The following is a 23,257-nucleotide window of genomic DNA, read 5'->3' on the forward strand; positions in this document are numbered from 1 at the left end:
GCTGTCCAGGCACTGAGTTTCAGAGTTTCTGGTCCAAAAGGAACGAGTTATCCACCTTCCAGGGTTGTCTGCTTTGGGGGAGCAGAGTTGTCATTCCTGCCTCAATGAGGACTAGGGTGTTAAGTTCCCTCCACGAGGGTCATCCTGGCATTGTACGTATGAAGGTGCTTGCGCGCAGCCATTTGTGGTGGCCTGGGTTAGACAGAGACATTGATGCTAAGGTGCATGCATGCCACCTTTGTCAGCACTCATGCCCTGAAATGCCCCAAGCTCCTGTACATAGATGGGAGGAAACACAGTCTCCATGGTCTAGGGTGCACATTGACTACGCTGGGCCTTTTCAGGGTCAATTCTTCTTGGTCCTAGTTGACAGCCATTCAAAATGGCTTGAGGTTGTACCTGTCTCTTCCACCACCACTGCAAAGACTATTCAAGTACTGAGGGGGATTTTTGCTGCACACGGGCTTCCTGATGTCCTCGTATCTGACAACGGCCCTCAATTCACTTCTTCCGAATTCCAAGCTTTCTTACAGGCCAACATGATTCGTCACGCCACCTCTGCGCCTTTCCACCCGTCCACCAATGGTATGGCTGAACGCATGGTTCGCATCACCAAGAAACTTACCTATGAAGACTGGCATCACAGGTTGGATGACTTCCTCCTTTCTTATCGCACTACACCTTCCACTTCTACCGGGAGGAGCCCAGCTGGGGGCGCAAACTGACTACCAAGCTTGACCGGTTGCACCCGGACAGACTACCTTCCACAATCACACACTCCAGGGCACCTAGACAACTGCTTGTGGGTGCCCCGGTTTGGACTCGTAACTACGGGTCTGGCCATTCATGGGTCCCTGCCACTGTGTCCAGGGTCACAGGTCCTTTGTCCTATGAGGTTTCCCTGGACGATGGTCGTGTCCTCAACGACACATCGACCAGCTCCGCACTAGACGGGACCTTCCCACTGAGACTCCTGGGTCTTTTCCAGGGGGGAGGGGGACCCCTTTGGGCAAGGGGAAGAGTGCGGGCTGCCGCCTATCATTAACGAAGGAGCTACAGAGAGCTCATTCCGAGATTCCGTGAGTGCTCCAAATAGGAATTCATGGAGCCCAACTAGAACTCAGGCACCAGTGCCTACTCCAGCCAGGGAGTCATCCCGGGGGCATAATCACTACTCACCCGCATCACTCAGTACTCCAGTCAGGGAGGATATCCGGGAGCGTCCAAACAACCCACACCCTGCAAGAGAGCTGGCACACATTCTGTCTAGTTGGCCCAACACTACCCCTGTCCCTAGAAGGGGGCAATCACACAGGGAAGTGGTCGAGGAACAAAATCCCGACTACAACACCTCTGGCATCACTCAGGGGACAACTGAGTTTTGGGACAGCACTGAAACCCCAGCAAGCCCAGGTACAGAATGGGAACACGGGGAAAGACAACCTCTTGACAGATCTAGGACAGACCTAGGAGGTTCTACAGAATTGCCCAACAAATTGCCCCTTAAGAGGGCCAAAGAGCCTGCAGCCAGGCAGGACAACCAGGTCAAACAGAGGAAGAAGCCCTGGCCTGACGACCCGGTGGGCAAGCAAGCAGGCCAGGCATTGGAGCACAGTCCTTGGGAATCACCAGGGCCTAGCAAGGGGGACAAGTATACATCACCCCTCAGTCAAGGGGTACTTGGAAGGTACCCAGAACTCAGGAGGTCACAGAGAGCTAGAAGATCTCCTAAGTATTTAGAAGATTTTGTAACCCTACTGGCAAAACAGAGTTAACAGAGAGTATTCCTGTACACATAGGAAATAAAACACTGGGGAACAATAGAAGCAAAGGGATAACTGGTACAAAGCTAGTATGGGTACCACACTCATATTGGGTTGTATATTATTATTGTATGATCATAGTCTTAGCCAGGGGGGAAGGGGTGTTATGTCCTGAGCCTGTGAGAGCAGGCTTGGGGCATTGCAACGGTCCTGGGCAGGTGCAAGCTGCCCGGGACCAGACTGGTTGTCGCCAGCACTCGCGCACCAAATGTTGCAGTTTGGCCCGGGAATCGCCTATAAAAGGAGCAAGGAGATTTGGGCATTGTTGGCGTCTTGTAACCAGTATGCTGAACAGAAATAAAGAGTTCTTGAGAACTACAACTGCTTCTCGTGTCATTGCCATTTCGCGAAGGACTTAACAGGAGTAACTTTAAAGAGGATAATTTTTTTTTAGTATTTCTCAACCTTGGCAGCTTTCCAATGGCTGGACTCCCAGAATTCTCCAGCCAGATGAATCTTCATACCAGTTGTGTTTGCAAAATTGTGGTTGCTGCACATTTCTATGGTTAGCTATGGTCACATGACAGTGATTTCCAAAGGTTCACAAGTGAAGTCAAAGGGGAAGCCAGCAGGAAGTTGAAAGTCTCTCCCACTCTGACTTTTTGTTCACTCTTGGCTGTTCTGTTTCTCTGTTTAGATAAAGGAATCTCTGTAAAACGATAACACAATGAATCACGTACTGTCTAGTTATTATGACTCCTTGTGCAGTCAGAGCCAGATGTTCAAACTAGATTTGATATTTTTATCCATCTATCAAGTTTTTCCAAAGGACCCAGGATAAGCAGATGTTGATGTTTGATGGTATTAAAGGTATCATCACAGGAGGGAAGATGTTCCAAGTAAAGCTGACTTTTGCAATTAACGGATGTTGATTTTGTCAATGCCAATGGTGCTCCATTTGTTTTGGGACTGTACCCAAGGCACCTATTACTATTTGTACTAACTTTACTTATTTTTGCAGGTTTCTGTATTTTGTTATCTTCTCCAGTTCTTTCTCTTCTCTTCTGCCATCTCCAAATAATACCACACTCACTATCCAGACTTTTTTTTTTTTTTTGCTTTCTTGTCAACAGTTGTTAAGTTTTGGATATCTGTTTGAATTCTAAAATCTCAGAGCACTTTTACTTCATTTTCTATGACTTTCTCTATTTTAAGGTCCCACTATTGTTATTATTCTTTTGTGCTTTCAAATCAACCTCAGCTGACACAGTTTTCTTGGCAAAATTTTTAGAAGTGGTTTTCCTTTATCATGTTCTTAGGTTTGAGAAAGAGTGATTGGCTCAGAGTCACTCAGATGTCTTAAAATGGAAGTAGATAAACATTTATATATATTTTTTAAGTTTTAAAGAAAAGGCAGCTTGCTGAATCATGATAGAGTGCAGGGGAGGCATTTGTCTCTGTTATTTAGAACAGTAAACTCTATCTAGAATCTCTCAACAGCTCTTATAAAAAGCTAACTAGGGTCAGAGTTGTAACAGGAGACCACCAGGGCTGAATGAAATTAAAAATGTATACAGGAAGATGGTAGCATCATTTGGAAAATAGCATCCCCTTTAGACCGCAACTGAAGGAATGCCTTGGCGTCTAGGATAAAAACATATTGCATGCAATGGTATTATTGAAATAATGTTTATTATAGTTAAACCACTTCCAAATACTCAGCCACATGGATTCCTATCTTGGCTTCTTTGCAGTAAATCTGAAGTCTCTTTTAGGCCTCTTTGCAACAGTGTATAATTTTTGGTCTGCTTGTTTGGGAGGCTGAATTCCATTCTGAGGGAAGGAATTGTGTACCACTAAAAGATAGAAGTGTGGGTTTTGAAGGCTTTGGAAGACATAAAAATGGTTGTTTGGAATGATGACTTAATTTGGAGTATTAGGACTTACTTGATGTAAGTTTTCTTCCAGCTGATACAGATAATATATCCTTTGTGATCAGTAGGAGGCAGACTGTATCCATGGCTGCATTTGGGACTTGAGGGATTTTCCTGCAATATCTCATATTACACTGCAGAGCTTGGAATATTAATAATAAAAAAAACTATTCTTGAGAAACAGTCTGTGGTATTGTTTCTCCTGAAATAGGAACGGTCCTTTCTGTATTGCTTTGAGAAACTGTGGTGAGACACAGGTTATCCATTACTAGGTTGAATAAGAAAATAAAAATCAGGTCTGATTATTACTTAGGTGGGAGATATCATGACATCTCAGAGCTAAACGTCCCCATAACATCCAGAAATATTGGGAAATATTTTGCATATTGTTCCAAGAAACCACCATAGAGGGTTCCATGAATCTTGACTTAAAAAGGACATTTTTTTTCTGGCCACAACGTTCCACTTGGATCATTTCATGCAACCCGTTTTCCAGGGTTTGAGGGGGAAAATTTTGGCCTTGCTCCTGTACCCACAACAACATTGACACAGCCTTTCTGTGAGGGTTTTCCAAATCAATCTCTGTGCTTTCCTACTTGTTATGATAGGCCTGTGGGTCATAATGCATCTGAACCTGGACTCTCAGGCCCCCCAAAATGCTTTTTTATAATTTGATATATTTTTCATAGTCTGATCTGCTGAGAGTATCAGCCCCAATGGTAGACACCAGACCAGGAAATCAATTCCATAGGAAGGCTGAAACTATTTTTTTTTGAAACTGGCTGTAAACTTGCAAGTTTGATTGTACTATATCTCCAATAGAAGAGAATACTGTATTCTTAGCTTAGCATTAAACTGTGGAGTTTAATGAGAACCACAGTTCCTAAACAATCTGAGCCAAAAATTATATACTGTAGGCAAAGACCCAAAGGGTGGGTGTAGATTTATTGAACTTGGTGCAAGATTGAACTGAATGCTCTCTGACCTTGAGTGTTTGCTTGCAGATGTATCATTATCTGATTAGGTAATATCATCAGATTCTTCAACTGATAATACTTCCATTGGTAATGCACTGAGCAGTGCACTGATAATATTACCTAGTCAGGTAATGAAACATCTGCAAGTAAACAATTATACTCAGAGAACACAAAATATTCCACTGCACCTCTTCCCACTTCTTATATTGTATTGAACTAGGAAGGCATCTTTTGTTTGATATCTTGATCTGTCTTTAAACAATGCTTAAAATCCTTTGGCCAACGCAACAGAAACTGCATATTTCATTTTCCTTATTCTATACACGAGCCGCAGAACAGTGAAATATGGAACAGAGGATAGTAATAAAACACAGGAGTATAACAACATGCGCAATTGTCCTCCTTTTCTGCTTGCCCATTCTGGCCTTATTTATTTGTTTAAAATTCCCGTAATAATCTAAAATAAAGAGAAATCTGATATTTTGGAAAGCAAGGCCCCATTTTGCAGAATCATCTTAATTTCCAGAGCACCATGGGACATCTCCTTAATTCTGTAGCCATTCTTTAAATTTAAACAGGATATTTTCCTAGGGGAAAAAAATAGGAAAATCAAAGATCAGTTGGAACAAAAAGAGCTTTGAGGGAGGATAAAAGAACAAGAGTGATACAGCCACAGTGGAAGGCTGCAAGAGCATCCTTGAAATGGCAAACAAAGTCCTTTGCCTTCTCTTGGTTTACAATTCCTGGGATTTGGATGAGCATTGGAAGGTCAGATCCAACACAAAGACTCTGGAAGGAGATGAGAATAGCAATAGCAATAGCACTTAGACTTATATAGTGCTTCACAGTGCTTTATGGCCTTCTCTAAGTGGTTTACAGAGTCAGCATATTGCCCCCAACAATCTGAGTCCTCATTTTACCAACCTCAGAAGGATGGAAGGCTGAGTCAACCTTGAGCGCCATTAGGATGAAACTCCTAGCTATAGACAGAGTCAGGCTGCAATACTACATTCTAACCACTGCATCACCAGGGCTTTTTGTTTCTGAAAGTGATTGAAGATAGAGAAAGGAATCTATTTCCAGCTGGGAAAAGGAAGTCTCTCTTGTTATGCATGGAAGTAAGCTGTGTATGAGGGCAAGCAGAGTTGGTACTGCTTAGCTTAATCCTGTCCTAAAGTGGCCCTTTCATCCTTCTGTTTCTCCCTGGCCACCTGGGAGGGATTGGACAGACTCCTTTGCCTTCCTAACAAAAATACCGTGAAGATGTTACAGAAAGGAGAGAGATCTTCTGGTTAGTGCAGTGGTTCTCAACCTGTGGGTTGGGACCCCATTTGGGGTCGAACGACCATTTCACAATGCAGTCCGCCATTTTTTCCCCTTTTCCTTAGCTGTGCTACTCCCTTTTATTCTATTGGCTTTTGAAAGCCAATAGAATAGACTCTCTTGAATAAAGTCTAATTCTATTGGCTTTCAAAAGCCAATAGGAATTATCCAGGCTGTCTCTGCCCTACTGAGCCCACCAAAAGTCCCATTCTGCAAAAGGTGCTGCACCAGTTGAGTAGTCCTCGACTTATGACTGGTTGAGTAGTCCTCGACTTACGACTGGTTGGGGGTCGTGGCATTAAAAAGGTTGAGAACCACTGGGTTAGTGGAAGAAGAGAGGGGAAGGATGATGAACACATTATATGTCTTCCTTCTCCCCTGTTTCAACACATCTGTCTCTTCACCGGCTTCTGCCCTCAAATGCCTCTACGCTTTCCTCTTCATTGTGACTGAAAGTTCAAATCCCCAATTTACAACCGGTTTCTTAGTGGCTGTTTGAAAGTGCAGCCTGTCTGAAAAGATAAAACTTACAACCTGATTCTCAAGTTTTGACAGTCGCTCCCTCCCCCCAGACAGTCACATATCCACATTTTAGGCTCTTGGCAACACAGCCACATTTATAGCTACTTATAAGTGTCCCATGGTCATGAGACCACATTTTACAATATTTTTGCCAAAACATGGAAGTTAAATTGTTGGCAAAACCATGTCATAGCAATGGGTGTGCTTAACAACTGTCACATTAATGATCATCACATTCACTTTAATGACTGTTGCAAAAAAGGTAGTAAAATCTAGTTGCCATGTGACCAACCTGATTTACAATTATCATGACACATGTTGTAATAGGCCAGGCTTTATTATGGTCATATATCAAGGGATACCTGTATCTCTCACACCTGGCAGTTGTGCTTCAGAATTCATAGCATACCTTTTGTTCCCTCAGATCCCTCTTCAAAACATATTATTTTTCTGAGAAACATTATTTTCACAACTATAATAGAGTTGGAAGGTACCTTGGAGGTCATCTAGTCCAACCCTTTGCTCAAGCAGGAAACCCTATAACATTTCAGAGAAATGGTTGTTCATTCTCTTTTTAAAAACTTCCGGTGTTGGAGCATTCACAGCTTCTGGAGGCAGGTTGTTCCACTGATTAATTGTTCTAACTGTCAAGAAATTTCTCCTTAGTTCCAGGTTGCTTCTCTCCTTGATTAGTTTCCACCCGTTGCTTCTTGTCCTGCCTTCAAGCGCTTTGGAAAATAGCTTGACTCCCTCTTCTTTGTGGCAGCCCCTGAGATATTGGAACACTGCTATCATGTCCCCCCTCGTCCTTGTCCTTCTCTTCATTAAACTAGACATACCCAATTCCAGCAACCGTTCCTTATGTTTTAGCCTCCAGTTCCCTGATCATCTTTGTTGTACATTTCTCATACACCACCCACTACTTCCAAGACTAGTAATGGCAAACCTATGTCATGTGTCAAACGGGACACCCTGTGGCATTTTGGGTAGTGTGCCAGCATTTACCAACACCCAACAATGATTCTCGAAAGCTTCTCCTGCTCATATTGCTTGAGTCTGTGAAAATTGTGTGAGAATGGTGGCACTAGGGCTGAAGTGGCACTAGGCTTCTGCTTCAAGCCCAGTCTTGGTGTTGCAACCAAGTGCTTCTGCTCAGGGTAGACTAGATGTGAGGAAGCAGAAAATTGTTTCTCTTTTATTGTGTCATACTAGTAGAGTCAATGTAAGCAGTTTCTGGATTTTTGTGACAGGTTAAGCCCAAAATATTTGCCATTATTGCCCTAGATCAAGGGTAGGCAACCTTGGCTCTTTTATGACTCATGAACTTCAACTTCCAGAATTCCTGAGCCAGCCCTGCTGGCTCAGGAATTCTGGGAGTTGAAGTTCATGAGTCATAAAAGAGCCAAGGTTGCCTACCCCTGCCCTAGATCCTTCTATGGGGGAGAGAGGGGCATTCTTTGGTACCCTCCTCCCTTCTTTTTTCCCTTCTTTTTTTCTTAAAAAAATAGGAAGCAGACACACTGAAAAGCAAAGGCTCCGTCATATTTATTTGCAATTGCTTTGGGCCACTACATGGAAAAAAGAAAATGCCGAGATCAATTTACCTTCTTTTAGAAATTTTTGACCCGTCAAAAATCTGTCCAGAGTTGACATTCTGCCAACCTCTGTTCTAATCTAAGCCTCAGTATCTATACATACATACATACATACATACATACATACATACATACATACATACATACATACTCTCCTATTTAGTTACCTTCTTTCCTTTCCTTGCTGCTGTCATTTGTCAAGGCCAGGCTATAAAACTCTAAGGCAGATCACTTTTTACAGATGGTAACAGATTCTGGTAATTAAGTTTTAAAAAAAAAGTCTTGCTATCTCGTCTCTAGTTTGGGGACAAGAGACTCTCTTTTTAAGTTTGCTTCTACTAGCAGCTTCTTTGATAGCTGCCTGTAAATAGGTGAGCAAAAATGCCTTCCAGCTTTTCATGAGTAATCCTAGTTGGCTATATTTCGATTGCAGAAGAAAACAAAGAGGCATGAAATAATTCCTTTTATATTGTTATTCCAATGTCTGTGTGATTGTGTGGCTTCTTTTTTCCTTCCTCCTAACCTTACAAAATCATCCAGTGAATGGCCTGCCTTTCATTGGTACCCCCAGCCATTATTTTTGACAATGAAAAAACAGTGCCACCTATGTAAAGATTCTCCCTTGTGAAAGAAAAATAGCTTTTGCTTCAAGATATAAGAACAGAGGCTGCCATCCACGTTATTGTATTTCTATAGTCTTTCGACATTTCAGTCAATGATCTAGTTATTATTACCAATATGTTTTGAGATTTTTGGGGGTTGGGTTTGTTTGCTGCCCAGGATGGAAAATTCCTAATTGGTTTCATAAGCATAACCTTATTGTGATTTTCTTGGCTGTAGGATGCTATGTTTATTCCTAATTTCTGCCATATAATTCTCTTAAAAATATGGTGTTTGCTTAATTGTTCCCCAGCCCTTTGTTCTGACTGTTCTAACAATGTTGCCAACATGTTGCACAAATCACAGAACAGGACTTTTCTTATGATCTGGAAACCAAAGATTATGGAATTTAGCATTTGTTCCACTCCCTTATAGAGAGGGCTAGCAGATAATTGAACACATAAAAGCAATTAGCAATAAGCTACATCTGTTTTTCTTTAGTGGCTGAAGACATTTCACCACTATTTATGGATACCTCCACTTAGATACCAGAAATTTGAGTTCAGTTCCTTTATCTTTGAATACTAAGCATAACAGTCAGTCTTTCTATTCCCAATATATAATTGTTTTGCCAAATATGAATCAGAATCTTTTCTTTGCAGGAACATGAGAGGGAAGAATTATACTCAATAGGGTCCTTGTGTCATTTTGTCCCATTTCTCTAAATCAGGGGTGTCAAACTGCCGGCCCGCGGGCTGACGTCGCGGGTTTGACATGTCTACTCTAAATAGTAGAAATTAAGTGGTGATGCTGAAAGACTGGGGTTTTTTTCTAGAAAAATGGATGTTAAAATACTTTATCTTGCGTTATAAATATTACTTGCTCTATGTGCATTGTTGGACTAACAGTCATGACTTTATTAACTCTCAACAAATAACAAACAAAATCCTATCAAGAAAACATTAAACTTTATGGCAGGGGTCTTCAAACATGGCCCTTTTATGACTTGTGGACTTCAACTCCCAGAATTTCTCAGCCAGCGTGCATTGTTTTTAGCACATTCTGCAAATCCCAAGAGCCAAAATTATGAGATTAAACAGTGAGTTGTATGCATCTAGAAAAGTGATCTTATCCCAATGTCTGGGGAAAATCCTAGTATCTAATCAAAACACAGCCTTCTCAGATCCTTTCCAGAATTTGCTTTTATTCTCCTGTGCAAAGCATTAAGGAAAATACAAGCTGGCCTCATCCTGTTGTCATTATAGGACTACTCAACAGGTCCTACTGACATAATACAAAGCCTGTTTAGATGCAAAAAAGATGCTTTTCATGGGGGATAAATACCAGAAAAAAAGAACTATATGCTTTTTCTTTCACTTAAATGATATGGACTGTAAAGTATTCTCCTTCTCTGGGTGAAATGGGCAATTAATATGAATATAAATAAACAAATAATGTTTTAAATGGATAAATAATGTCAATTAAAGTCAGTGAAGGACATTTAGAACAAGTCCTTGGCAGCCAAGCAAAGAATACTTTCTTCCTGAAATTATGTCTGATGTTTCCATTGGAGAGAGGAGCCATCAGACATAATTAGAGGACTATGGGGGACACGATAGCAGTGCTCCAGTATTTGAGAGGTTACCACAAAGAGTAGCAGGCAACTTGTTTTCCGAAGCAGCAGAGGGCAGGACAAGAAACAATGGTTGGAAAAGTTTTTAAGAAGAGACTGGACAGTCACTTGTTTGAAATGATATAGAGTCTCCTGCTTGAGCAGGGGGCTTGACTAGATGACCTCCAAGGTCCCTTCCAACATTATTATTATTATTATCCTTGAAGGTCCCTTCCAGCTCTATTCTGACTGACTCCTTTAATTGTTCCACATCACAGTATGTCACAAGTGCAAATATTTTCAGTGGACTTTAGGGACAGAGCCTTAGCAGTAACATAGTTGTGAATTGCTCCCTGATTAGAATTGGTTGATTTTCTGGTCAACTGACTGTTCAAAAGGTTTATTTTGCAACTTACTTTCAGTAACTTGATTTACTTGGTTCTGAGCTACTTTTATTAGCAAAATGAACAAGGAGACTTATTTGTGTCTACTGCTACCCTTGTACATATAGTTCTCAACTTATGATTTTGATTAAGCTCAGAAGTAATCTCTAATTGTTGTAGTCATAAATCAAGATACACTTGTTGATGGGAAGTAATTATTCAGCTTTTTCACAGTGTGATAAGTGTGTCATTAAGTGAACCCATTTATTTAAAAGGCTGGGTTTTTTTCTGTAGGGAACTAGTCGAAGACGTCGTAAATCACAATCATGTGACTGCCACCAGTTGTAAAACTGCCCCATCTGTAATGGGGCACCACAACTATTTTCAATAGCCAGGGGTGCTTTGTAGGCCCAAAAGCACCCATTCTGTGGCCTTTATAACTTTGAACAGTTATAAAGTGACCAGTCATTATATGAGGAATAACTTTCTTGGGAATTTTCTATACCCAATGAAATAATTAGATCAGTGTTTCCCAACATCAACAACATTAAGATATGTGGACTTCTGCTCCCAGAATTCTCTAGCCAGCATGCTAAAAAACAGCACATTGGATCCAACCTAAATAATGTTGTAAATATACCTTGTGTACACACTTAACAGTACCTGAATGACAATGGGTAATGTATTCATTATTTTTATTCAGGAATTCCTCCAGGGAACTAAACTTTTATGTTAATGATGATGGAAATTGTTTCCAAAGGATCAAAAAAGAGAAAAATATCTAGGATCCTTTTAGTGAACCATTGTCTTTTTAAATAGGTAAAAACTGGTTAGAAGCAAAAAAAAAAAAAAAAAAAAAACCCACTATCTTTTAAGTGCTATAGAAAAATAAAATAAAATTGGGAAGAAACCTATGTAAAAAAATATACATTATTTTGCTTAATGTATAATAAATTTTAATTATTGGAAAAAATTCAAATAGCTGGGGTTATAGATAAGGGATTATAGGTGCTGCAAAAAAAAAGGAGGCTATTTTGCCAAATAACAGAAAATGTTCTTTCTAGGTGAATGTGTGTATGTGTGTATCTATCTCTGTGTGTGCCTATTAATTTGAAATACTTAATAAGTAACATGATTTTGATAGAACAAAAGACACAAAACAAACAGAAGTATTATTTCCAGAAGTATATTAGCAAATAAAAAGAATAACAAATTAGGTACATAAATTTTGAGTAAATTAAACTGCTATTACTCCTGGAGAAATGAATAAGATTTGCCCTAAATTCAACTGAAAATCTTTTTTAAGTGACAAAATAACTCTTTGTGTGCTTACAAGTATGAATCCTATATGGATTGCCATTAAACAAAACAGATATAAATACAACATTCAAACATAAAGGCAGGGCAATTCTTTGAATTTCTGTACCAAGTCAGGTGCTTACAAAATCTGGCTCAAGAGTTTCAAATATAGGCACAAATCACAACACCATTAAAATGGCACTGAGCTTCAATGACTGAAATTACATATTTTTGTTGCCATAAAGGGAAGTGAAAACAAGTGTCATCCCTTGTTATTACATATGGATGGTCACAGATTTTTCTCCAAGAATTAAATGGAGGCAAAGGACTCCTATTAATGGGTAGTACAAGGCTTGTAGTACAAGGCTTCAGTATTTGCATCAATACAAAATTTACATACTTAAGGATGTAACATATTAAACGGCTGTTTTTAAATTTTTGCCAACTAACTTGGTAGAAAGTAATCAGTTGAACCACCATTGGCACCATCCTTATTTAAAAGAACCAATCCAAGCAGTAAGAAAATTAAGCCTGTCTAGGTTTAGGTACCTCCTTTATATTTATATACACAAAAACAAATATTATAATACACAGCATGGCAGCTGTAGAGAGACAGGCTAATGTGGAATGTGTAGAAGATGCACAAATAAAGTTCTTAGCTGGTTTCTTTGAAAAACTCACCTAGACAATTAGGAGGAAAGAAAAAAAGATCTTACCAATGAAAAAAACTGGCAAACTGCCTATGTTATAGAAAAATACATCACATTTTGCAAAAAAGTTGCTTGGATTAGAAAAGGATGTGCTATAATAGACAAGCAAATTGGTGGCATATAGAATGTTAAGCCCAAACTACAAAGAGGAAAAGGAAACAGAATTAACTACATAACAGTGAGGGCAGAACAGCAGCCAGAGCGGAGATGATCCTGGTTTGATTCGATTAGAGGTCAGAGGCGGCAAAATGATCTGCCATATTTTGGGTTCACCTCCTCCAAGGGTGCATTTGTCTACATTGTCTTGGCATGTAAGAAGGAAGAAATTCCACTCAAAGCCGTTTCAGACCAAGTCCAAATCAATTTCACAGTTGGTCAGTCGGCATTCAGTCCTGTTGTCTGGCATCCCCTTGAACTGAAAAGGCAACAGTGGTTCTCTTGAAGGCCATTTTATGGCCAATGCTCAACAAGGTTTGAGAGTTCAGAACTTTGGATATTTAACTTAGAAATTCACATTCTTTCTTCAAAAATAATTTTCTTAATCTCTCCTGTTTACATTTTCTACAGAGAAAAAAGCAACCCTTTCCCTGAGCCCCTCCCATCTTCCTTCTGTTTACCATCCTGACTGAACACTGTTCAGTTCAGTTTTAAAATGGCCACTCTATGCCAAGTAGAGGCATTAAGTCTTAATGCTTTGAAAAACAGATGGTTCCAGATTAAGAAATCTTTGCATGCGTGCATATACACACGTTCTTTCATGCAAGTTCCAGAAAGCATACATTCTCTATAAAGACTTGTTTTCCTCCTCTAGCAGATAAGATGTTCTACCAATATACTCTAAACACTGAGGCTTAAGGATATTTCCACATGGTGCCACTGGGAAAATGCCTCACAAAGATTTGAAATCTCTTGAAAGCCAGTTCTTTTTGTATCACACCCTTTCAACCCGGCTGGGATCATAGACTTCTGTAAAATAGGAAGCGAGCATGATTATTAGTACTAACAATTCATAACAATTATATCTATATAGGATTTTGATTATGAAAGACTCAACATATTCAGGAGTCATTCTTACAACTAGCATTCATTAAAATCTTATCTGACTGATACTTACCATGATCTAAAATGATCTAAGAAAGGTAAATACTGCAACTATGGATTTTTCACACCACAGATTTTTCAGACCCCACTAGTTTTTCATGATTCATTAGGATATTCAGTATGTAATTTTTAGTATCGGTTCTATTTTACATGAAAGCTGGGACATGACCGTTGAAGTAAAGACAAGGATAGAAAAAGCCCGAACACCATTCTTCAAAATGAAAAAGGTCTTCTGCAGTCATGACATAAGCCTAAGACTGAAAATCAGGCTTGTCAGATGCTATATTTTTTCTATCTTGCTCTATGGAATAGAGAGTTGGTCTCTGACAGAAGGCCATCTGAAGAGACTAGAAGCATTTGAAATGTGGATTTACAGGTGGCTGTTACGTATAAGCAGGGTTGACAAGATCAGAAATGAGGTGGTGATAAGCCACTTGGGAAAGCCAAGGGAAATCATCAAAACAATTAAAAAACAAAAATTAGAATATTTTGGACATGTGATGCGACACCCAGAAAAATACGGCATACTCCATTTAATCCTCCAGGGAAAGATTGAAGGCAAACAAGGTCCAGGCAGAAGAAGAACATCGTGGCTTCAAAATCTAAGAGATTGGTTTGGACAAAACTCAGCAGCACTTTTTCGTGCAGCTGCTGATAAAAACAGGATCACCAACATCTGATAACGGATATGGCATGAAGAATTTTTAGTAGGCCTGTTCTCAGGATTGCAAAGAAACACTATTAGTGGCACTATCCTAGAGAAATGAAGACTCACACTAATTCTTTATTGTATGTATGGAGGAGGCTTCTACTATATTTGTGGTTTTCAATTATGCTATTACTATCAATTGCACAAAAAGAGAAGGAGGGTGATTGATTTCTGTGAATCAATCCTTAGCTCATAAGGGGTCATTGCTTTCAGCTTGACTTCTGATGACAACACAGTAGAGTTCTCAATATTTACTCTATTTAAAGAAATGTTGTGCTTTCTTAATAATAGCTAATTTCTATCAAGTTGTCTTATCAGGTGGCACTGAAATGCAGCTGAATGTACAGCAAGATGTTTTGTGTGTATATGTGGCCAATTTCTTCTTAGTAAATAAGAGTTTTACAAAGAGAAAGCTTGCGTATCAATATGTTTGCAGTATTTACCTTTCCTAGACAGATCTAGTGGATTTATAATAAAAGCAACAGGTGTGCCAAATGACCCAATGAGACCTCTGGCCATTTCAGGTTTTAAGTTAGGGATGCTAATTCTTCAATGTTATTAGAAAAATAGCCAATTTCCAAGAGTGATATAGCTAATAATATACGCATCTATATCATTGGATGGACTCAAATTCTTATAATTTATAATATCCATCCCTTTTATGCTATATTCTATTTGTATTAGAGAGCTATTGTGAGCATGAAAAAAATTAAAACCACAAAAACTTATACTAAAGTATTTTGTTGACTCAAAGTAAATAGATATTTTTATTTTACCACTAAGAAATGTCAACAAGGAAGTATTAATTAAAGTTTGCCGGCTGATAAGATAGCAGAATGGAAAAGCACCTAAAGGATCCAGAGAATTCTTAAAAACACAATACACTGTGCAAATAGGCACGCTCTCCGCATTGTGGCTTTTCTGGAAGCCAACTGTCTCATTCTAAAATTATAGCTACTTTTTATAGTTACCTTAGAAGTCATTCCTTAAAAATACAAATCTCTTTGAAACAGGATCACCATGGGGGGAGGGAGAAAAATACACCCCATATTTTAGATCATATATGATTATTCTTTACCTAACAGACTATAAAGAGGCAAGAAAATTAATTAAAGCACATGTCATTAAAACATTCTGTTTGGAGCACACCTTTGAATCTTATTCTCAATCTTGCCTCCCTCTTGTTACTGGAATCCCTCATCTTTGTTCAAACCCCAAATAGAATATCTGTCTAATATATAACAAAGTTTCTAAGGCATCCTCCCCAATTTGTTGTCTGCCAGGAATGTTAAGATTCCACCTCCCATCTTCTCTATGATGTTTAGTCATCTCACTAGGAATGATGGAAGATCAGATTAAAGCAATTCTTATACACTAAATAAATAAAAGAACTAAAATTAAAACTGTTACCTCTGCTCAAAAGTAATATGGAACCACTGTTGGAAAAACCAATATGAAATAAGCAATAAGAAGAAACAAAATTATACTGAACTGTTTGGAAGAATGGTTCTGAAAGGACTTTCAGCTTTCAGACCATCTGTACATTTACACAAAGAGAGTCTGAAGGCAGCTAATAACTCTACAAAAATATAAAAGTGGAGAACCTGGTTTTTATGAGATCTCACATTCAGCAAGTGGGGCAACTGTTTTTACTTTAAACATCAGATTTTTTTTATTTTTTCTCTATTCATTTCTGGAAAGCATAATGTGAACACTGCAGGCAAAACTAGGAAGTTACTTTTAATGCATATTTGAGTTTAAAAACATAAGACCGAGCATGTGGAAAGGAAGATAGCAAATTCCTTCAGCATTACAGCATCTTCCACTCTAGGGTATTTATAATGGTGTATACCTGTTAAAGAAAAAAGAAAAAAGCCCAAACCCAAAACAGCTGGTTCATCTGGTAGGGTTACCTGTCTCAGCTATTGACTATCTCCTATTTGCTTGCCAAAAATGAAATCTCAGCTGCAGAATTCAGACCTTAGACTGAAACAGGAAATTACATTTTCTTTTTAAAACCCTCCTGGGAAAATATGTATGCATCTCCCAATAACGCGCTCACCATACAAATCCTGGAGAAATTTGTATCTTACCTGAGCTAAGTAAATCTCTTCCATTTTGGGGGGGTTTTCTATTGTCTAAACATTCATTTTTATTCAGTGAGATTATACGCTTGGAAACGCAACTGCCTTGCAATTGTTTGCGGGGAAATTCAGTGCGGCCAACGTTGACATCATTTCCTTTCTCTTCTGGTTCCTCATCTCTATCCTCACCTGATCTGGCATTCTTTACGCTGAGACGTCTCATACGAGAAACTGAATCAACTTCTTTCATCCGTGCCAAACGATCCATGGCTGCTCGGCTTGCAGCAGAGGCAACTTTGCCTTGCCTGGGCACAGTCACTCTGGAAGGGCTTTTAGCTTTCTTTTCTACGTTTGAGGGGAGTGCCTTTCTATCAGCAAATGGAAGCACAGCAGATTTAGCAGAATGAGCATGGTCTTTGTGGTGTTTGCTAAGACCAGGACGCTGCTGACAACACTGTTCCCATGTTTCTTCATCAGAATTCTGATTTTTCATTGATCCCAAGATGCTTTCTCCAATGAAAGTTTTCTTTAGCCAGCCGCTTCTTTGCTTTTCTTTGGAAACCACATCTGTTTTCATTTCAGCCCTCAGTATCATTTCATTTGACAATTCATTGCTCTCTGCCATGTCATCAGAGTCAGAGTCTTCATTGGGAAGAGTTTTGTTATCAGCTGTTAGGGATTCCACAGCTACCTCTATGCCCAGGATCCTGACTGCTCTTGCCTGAAGCGATTCATTTGATGGGATCTTTTTTGTAGAAGGATCAAGAATGCATGTGCCTTCACTGACATTCATCCCAACAGATCTTAAATTTGGCTCAGAGCGTCCTTGGTTCCTTTTTGTTAAAGATAGTGGTGCTATAGGTGCTGTTTCTGAAGCAGGGATATTCCTGCCTGCTGCCTTTTTCATCTTATCAGAATCCTTGTTCTTACGGTTTTCGACACTTGCTTCCATAGAATGAATGTTCTTGAACGGATTAAAGCAATTTTTACTGTCCGAGCAACCTGAAACATTCGATTTCATTGGATGCAAACCAATAGCCCGTTTAATAATCTTTCTCGCATTTTCCTGTTTTTGTTTTAGACCAACATTTCCCTTTTTTTCCTTAATCGGTTTATCCATTTCTCTTTCCTCTGATCTAACATTCCTAAGGTCACTGAATGCAACTCTTGCATCTGAACTTTTAGAAGCATTTTCACTTTCAGGTTTACTTTTATCAGCCCCCCTTTTGAACACAGGAATGGATGATTTTATATTTTGTGACTGTGTACCATATCTGTGGTTCAGGCTTACTTTATCAGCTCTACAAGATTTTTCTTCTGTCTTTCCTTTCTCCTCCTCCTCCTCGTTTCTCTCTTGCTTTTTTTCATTTTCTTTATCACCTTCATTCTTTTCTTCTTGTTTCTGAATCTCTTTATTAAAACTTTCTAGTTCACTTATTGCATCCCAAGGACGTCGGCTAACAGGCTTTAAGAGAAACTGCCCAAAGGCTTCTTTGACACTACAAGGCGATTTCCTTTCTTCCTTGTGGGCAAAACTGGGTTCGCTTCTCCGCCCAGGAAGCCCTGTGGATGAAGTATGGCACACACTCTGGCCTGCTTTGGGATTAAGGACTATAGCCCTAGAAGACTCAGTTTTGCTGGGCTGGTAGAGATGCCCCAGAGATTTCCTAGGGGGAGGAATTGGTCTACTTTTCCTATTATCAGTAGGTAAACTTGGGGCTGATTCTGTAGTAGATGACCCGTACTTTAACAAGTGGCCATTGGTCAGTGTGTTTAATTTCCTAGATTGTGGACTGTGGGCAGGCTGCTGAATGTTGGGTTCTTCTTTAAAGCTAGTTTGAGTTTCCTTGTCTTTATACCTATCGCATGGCCATGAGCCAGAATGCTGAATCTCTTTGTGCTTTGTAGGCTCCTTGCTCTTGAAATCATGAATTTGTTTGAACTCTGTTCTCTGGAACGCTTGTTTCTGTAGCTCATTTGTATTGGTCATGTTTCCTGTAAGGGCTTGGAGCTCCAGATCAGTAGAAGATGTACTGAGCAAACTCTGTTCTTTCAGATCTCGATTCAGATCCTCAGATCCATCCTTCTCACAGGCACCCTGTGTTACACTGTTATTCCTATCGGAATCAGGCATGTTCAGTTCAGATTGAACTGGGACAGATACCAAGCAAAATATAGTTTCGTTTGTTTTTTTCTTTAAATGGTTTTTGCCTTGAACCTCAGTTCCAGGTTCAAAGGTTTTCACTTTAGTCAGAGTCTCAGAGGACAGTTCTGTTGCATCTGGGCTTTCAGCAGTTGGTTGGCCTTTTGGGTATTCACAGTACAGATCGTTGCCTGTGTCATAACGGCCTCTTTGGGTAGACAAGGTGCCACTATCCTGATCTACACTGGATTCCACAAACCATGTGCTGCTACCAGAGACCTGGTTGCATTTTATAGCAATATTTATTGAGTCCGGTACATCGAAAGCTGAATTATAGAACTCCTGTTCCACAGAATTCTTATTATAGACATTTGAATCAGTATTATTTGCATTTCCCGTTTGGTTGTCCATTTGATGGTCAGCTGGATGTATTACTTTAATATGCCGTATTCGAGGGTCATCAAAAGGAATATATTGAACAGAAGACAGGTGTCTCTCCCGATTCCTCACATGTGTTTTGCTGCTACACAAAATCTGCTCTTCCTCTTCCATTTGTAGCTGATTAACTGAAGACTCAGAACTAATACTCTGCTCTAACAACTGCATTTCCTTAATAAAGCATGTATCGTAGTCAGGCACTTCTTCGGAGACATGTTGATTCTTACTTTGCTGACCAGGAGATTTGTAACATGGGGGAGGTATGTACAAAGGGGGTTCTAAGGTAGGATCTTGATCTGGTTCATTAACTTTAGTCACATAGAAAGTGGTTTTGCATTTTTGCTGATCATCCTGTGGTAGATTGGTTTCTAGGATTCCCCTTGTCTGTTGATGAAATTCATATGAAGGTGGCTTCAGGGGTCTGCCATACTTGGGCTTAGTTGCTGGTTCAGAGTGTTTCAAAGTTTCCAACTCAGGATTTACTTTATGATGTTTACTGCTAACTAAAGAAGGAATTTCAGCAGAGTTAGATTTTTCTGGGGGAAAAACTCTTGGGAAAGACTGTGCTTTATTCTTAATATGAGAAGTTGCAATGTCTTGTCTTCCTGAATACACAACCTGAAGCAGCCTTTCTTTATTATCTGTATTAAATTCATGTCGTCCAAATGCAGTTGGTTGGTTCCGGGTTTCTCTGTTTAAACTTTGCCATCTGTAGTCACCAGGTTTCATGGTCTCCCGTGTGTTCATTCTCATATTATATAATCCTTCTTCAATCTCCCACTGAGATTCATTCTCATTTTCAAACAAGGCACAAGCTGCAGCCATCCCCTTTGTTTCAGAGTCTGCTCTGTCAGGATAGCCATGCACACTAAAATCTTGGCCTTGTCTTCTCTGGTAGGCAAGATCTTTATCTCTCTTGGAGTGCGAAGACCTACTTAGCTGTGATTGATCATAAAGCCTGCAAATGAAAGGAAGTACCAGTGAAGAGATTTTTGTACATGTTTTCTTTTCTCTGGATCTAAGTTAGTAAAGAATCTGAACCAGCTACAATCATAAGACACTCAACTTATTTTCCTCACATTTCTGAATTGCAGAACTTTTCACAACAAACCACAGAAGAACTCAGATTGTACCTATGTTTGTAATCAATATGCCTCTTTTTCTTCAGCATAATGTATACTTGAAACTGTATGTTACAGTCTGCCACATAGACAAAATATTTTTTTTTCAGATCTGACATCTTAAAATGAATAAGTATTACAATTGTAAACCTGGAACAGATTTTAAAACATAAATTATTTTTAACTGTACAAATTCTTCTTTTCAGGACAGCCTGTCACCCACTTCTTTTGCATTCCTATAAGCTGTCAATTGGGGACATACAACCATGCCCAATTTTAAAGTTGTGGCAAAGACTGCTCCCCAACTGAAGGTGCACATTAAAAAAAAGAGGTCAAAATACTTTAGCAAAACAAAAATGGAGGTGCTTGAAAAGGTATACATCTGTGGGATGTCAAAATGGGGCTGGAACCTGTATTTGTGTCAGTATTTTTCAGTGTGTGCAGTTAAATACTTAGTCTTTGTTCATTAGCTTGACCTTCAAATGACCCCTGGAAAAAAAATTCTCTCAGTTTATAGATATCTGTAACAGGAATTTGAGGCAATGCAGGAAATCAACAGAACCAAAATCTCAGATAGCGTGAAAGAAATTTTGTATAAACTAGAAGAGAATTCTTTCCCTCACTTTGGAGCATATGCTGACAAGCAAGATAATATTATATTTACCTAGAAGGAAGATGTTAATTTAAAATCTTAAAGACAGTTTCACTTCCAGAAACAAAAATAAGCAACAAAGAAACAATCAATCTAAACCCAGCCTTCTTTTCCCCATGTTGTCTTTCTAGCATTGCCAACTCTTGATAAAATCAATATTGAAGGTATTGTGTGTGGATGCGTATGTCTGTCTATCACAAGCCATACTTTACAAAAGATGAAGAAAATGTGAAACAGAGCCAGGAAAAAGTGTGTGTACCTGAATATATAATTAATACAAATACTGGTCCCACATAGTCCATGCATCAAATTCCTTTTTTTTTTTTTTTTTACATACAACATAAACATTCCCTTTCTTCTTTCAGGCAGAAACAAACAAACAAACGGTTAAATTTACCAAGTAAACAGCTAATTTTTTAAGTTAGCCAAACATTTCAGCAGTGTGGCTGCAGTCATTTTATACTTCCATCCATTTTCAACAGCAGTCCTTGCAATCTACTGCTTTCTTCAGTCATTCAATAATTATCTCAGCCATAATATATATTACACATTAAGTAGGTTCTCTGCAAATGTTTATAACAGTTTTGAAATTAGCTTTTCCTCATTGTGAGTCAGTTTTGCATGAACTATTTTTCACATTAAAGAAAAAACAACAACAACACAAAAACTGCAGTGAAAGCAAGGAGAGAGAGAGAGACCAGGGCTAATCTTTCTAGCTCTGAGAGCAATTTTTGCCATGAGTCTTTTAAAACAAAAATGAGCCACAACTTTATTAGTTGATAAGCAGCTGCAGCAGAACCACATAATATTTCTCCAAATGGGCAATCTTTTGTGTTTAGTTTGTTTCAGCTCAAAAGTGCATTTGTAACTAGCTGCAGGCAACATATTTCATAAAGTGATGGCAAGGCCACTGATTTAAACAGGATCTCCAGGAGTGGCTCATATTTGCTTTGGTGAAATTCAGTTTGAGACTTCCCGTTTTTAATCACATCATGTGGATTTTTATATTAATATGCCTTTGGGGCATTTTTTGTTTTCTTCTCTTATGTCAACTTTATTTTTTTACATTTCCAAAACAATCCCCCCCAATAAACCTACTAAGTTTAAATTATAAGTCACACAGATTACAAATATTATAAATTGATGGGTTAAATGATTTGGAAATCAGCTGCAATATTTTATTGCACTATTAATTATCTTCATTTGTGGTACCACAATTCTCCCAGTCATTTGATCAAATTAGGAAAAGATTTGGCCAGATTTTCTATCATGTAACAAAACGGCTGAAGTTTAACTGGTGTTTGTTTTTTTAAATAAATCTAATTATATTTAACCTCTCTTTGTGAAGTTACATTGTATTTCTCTTTTTTTATGATGTATCCTATCTAGTCATCAAAAGCATAAATCTATTTTTTCCATTTTTTACATAAAAGTCATAAAGAGTTTTCAGTTAAAAGTAAATGCAGATATTGTCCTTTCTCTAATCAAAGAAGATCAGAGTTCAATTTCTGATATTATAGGAATAAGGCGTTTTTCTATAAAAGGATTTTGGCATCAAGTATGGTATATTGATCTTACTATCTTTTATTGATTGATTGATGCTCAAGGTAAATGATTAAAAAATAGAGAGTCTAAAATTTAGACTTAAAAGCAGATTAGAGCTTCTTTAACACCTCAATTTAGCAACCAGTCACAACTTGATTTTACATTATTTATTTTACACATAAACATTTCTTTCTGTAAATTTAACCCATCCTAATTCACAAAGAAATCTTAATTCACAAAGAAAAGATTATTTCCTTGACTTCATGGAGGAGTTATTGTCCTGTAAATCCTAAATTTAAAAGTCCTTATAATTGGGGTAGTGCTTGTTTAGCAACCACAATTGGGACCAATCGCTAAGTGGGAAATGGCCATGACTGTGCTTTCCTTTTCCATACCCTTTGGAATGCCCATCACATGTTGCAATAATTAACAAGAAATGAATTAATGTTTCACAATACTAAACAAACAGCCCAGTATATTCCCCATTGTGTGCCTGCTTACTCTCTTGTAATCCCTTCCTCTGCAACTGCTCCATTCTGAGGTAAGGTAGAGAAAAACAGAGCAGGCACAGGAGAAATTGTTTAAAGAGATTATCTGTTTGGACAATCTCTAAATAGGGAAAAAATATGGGTCAGGCACAGAACACGTAACTGACATTAATGTCAAACATGTGACTCAGACAGATGCTGTGAGACATAAATGCATGTCTTGGCTGCAAATTTATTTTTTTCAGCACCATTATAACT

The 23,257-nt window shown here is 38.8% G+C and overlaps 1 protein-coding gene across 5 annotated transcripts in view; it reads right to left on the reverse strand.

The window, feature by feature from the left end:
• JCAD (junctional cadherin 5 associated) overlaps nt 1-23,257 on the reverse strand; it is a 147,247-nt gene that overhangs the window by 92,534 nt on the left and 31,456 nt on the right. For 3 of the 5 annotated variants that reach the window (XM_039363746.1, XM_039363755.1, XM_039363762.1), the window contains exons 3-4: nt 16,622-20,151; nt 11,739-13,684 (exon numbers count right to left, since the gene is read on the reverse strand). In XM_039363746.1, coding sequence (XP_039219680.1) covers nt 13,650-13,684; nt 16,622-20,151 — 3,565 coding nt within the window. In that variant the 3' untranslated portion in view covers nt 11,739-13,649. Of the gene's footprint in view, nt 1-11,737; nt 13,685-16,621; nt 20,152-23,257 lie in introns of those variants that run through there. The other 2 variants (XM_039363772.1, XM_039363780.1) reach the window with 2 other exon arrangements.

This window comes from Crotalus tigris, unplaced genomic scaffold, assembly GCF_016545835.1.
Source record: "Crotalus tigris isolate CLP2741 ecotype Arizona unplaced genomic scaffold, ASM1654583v1 scf7180000017591.2836849, whole genome shotgun sequence".
NCBI lineage: Eukaryota > Metazoa > Chordata > Lepidosauria > Squamata > Viperidae > Crotalus > Crotalus tigris.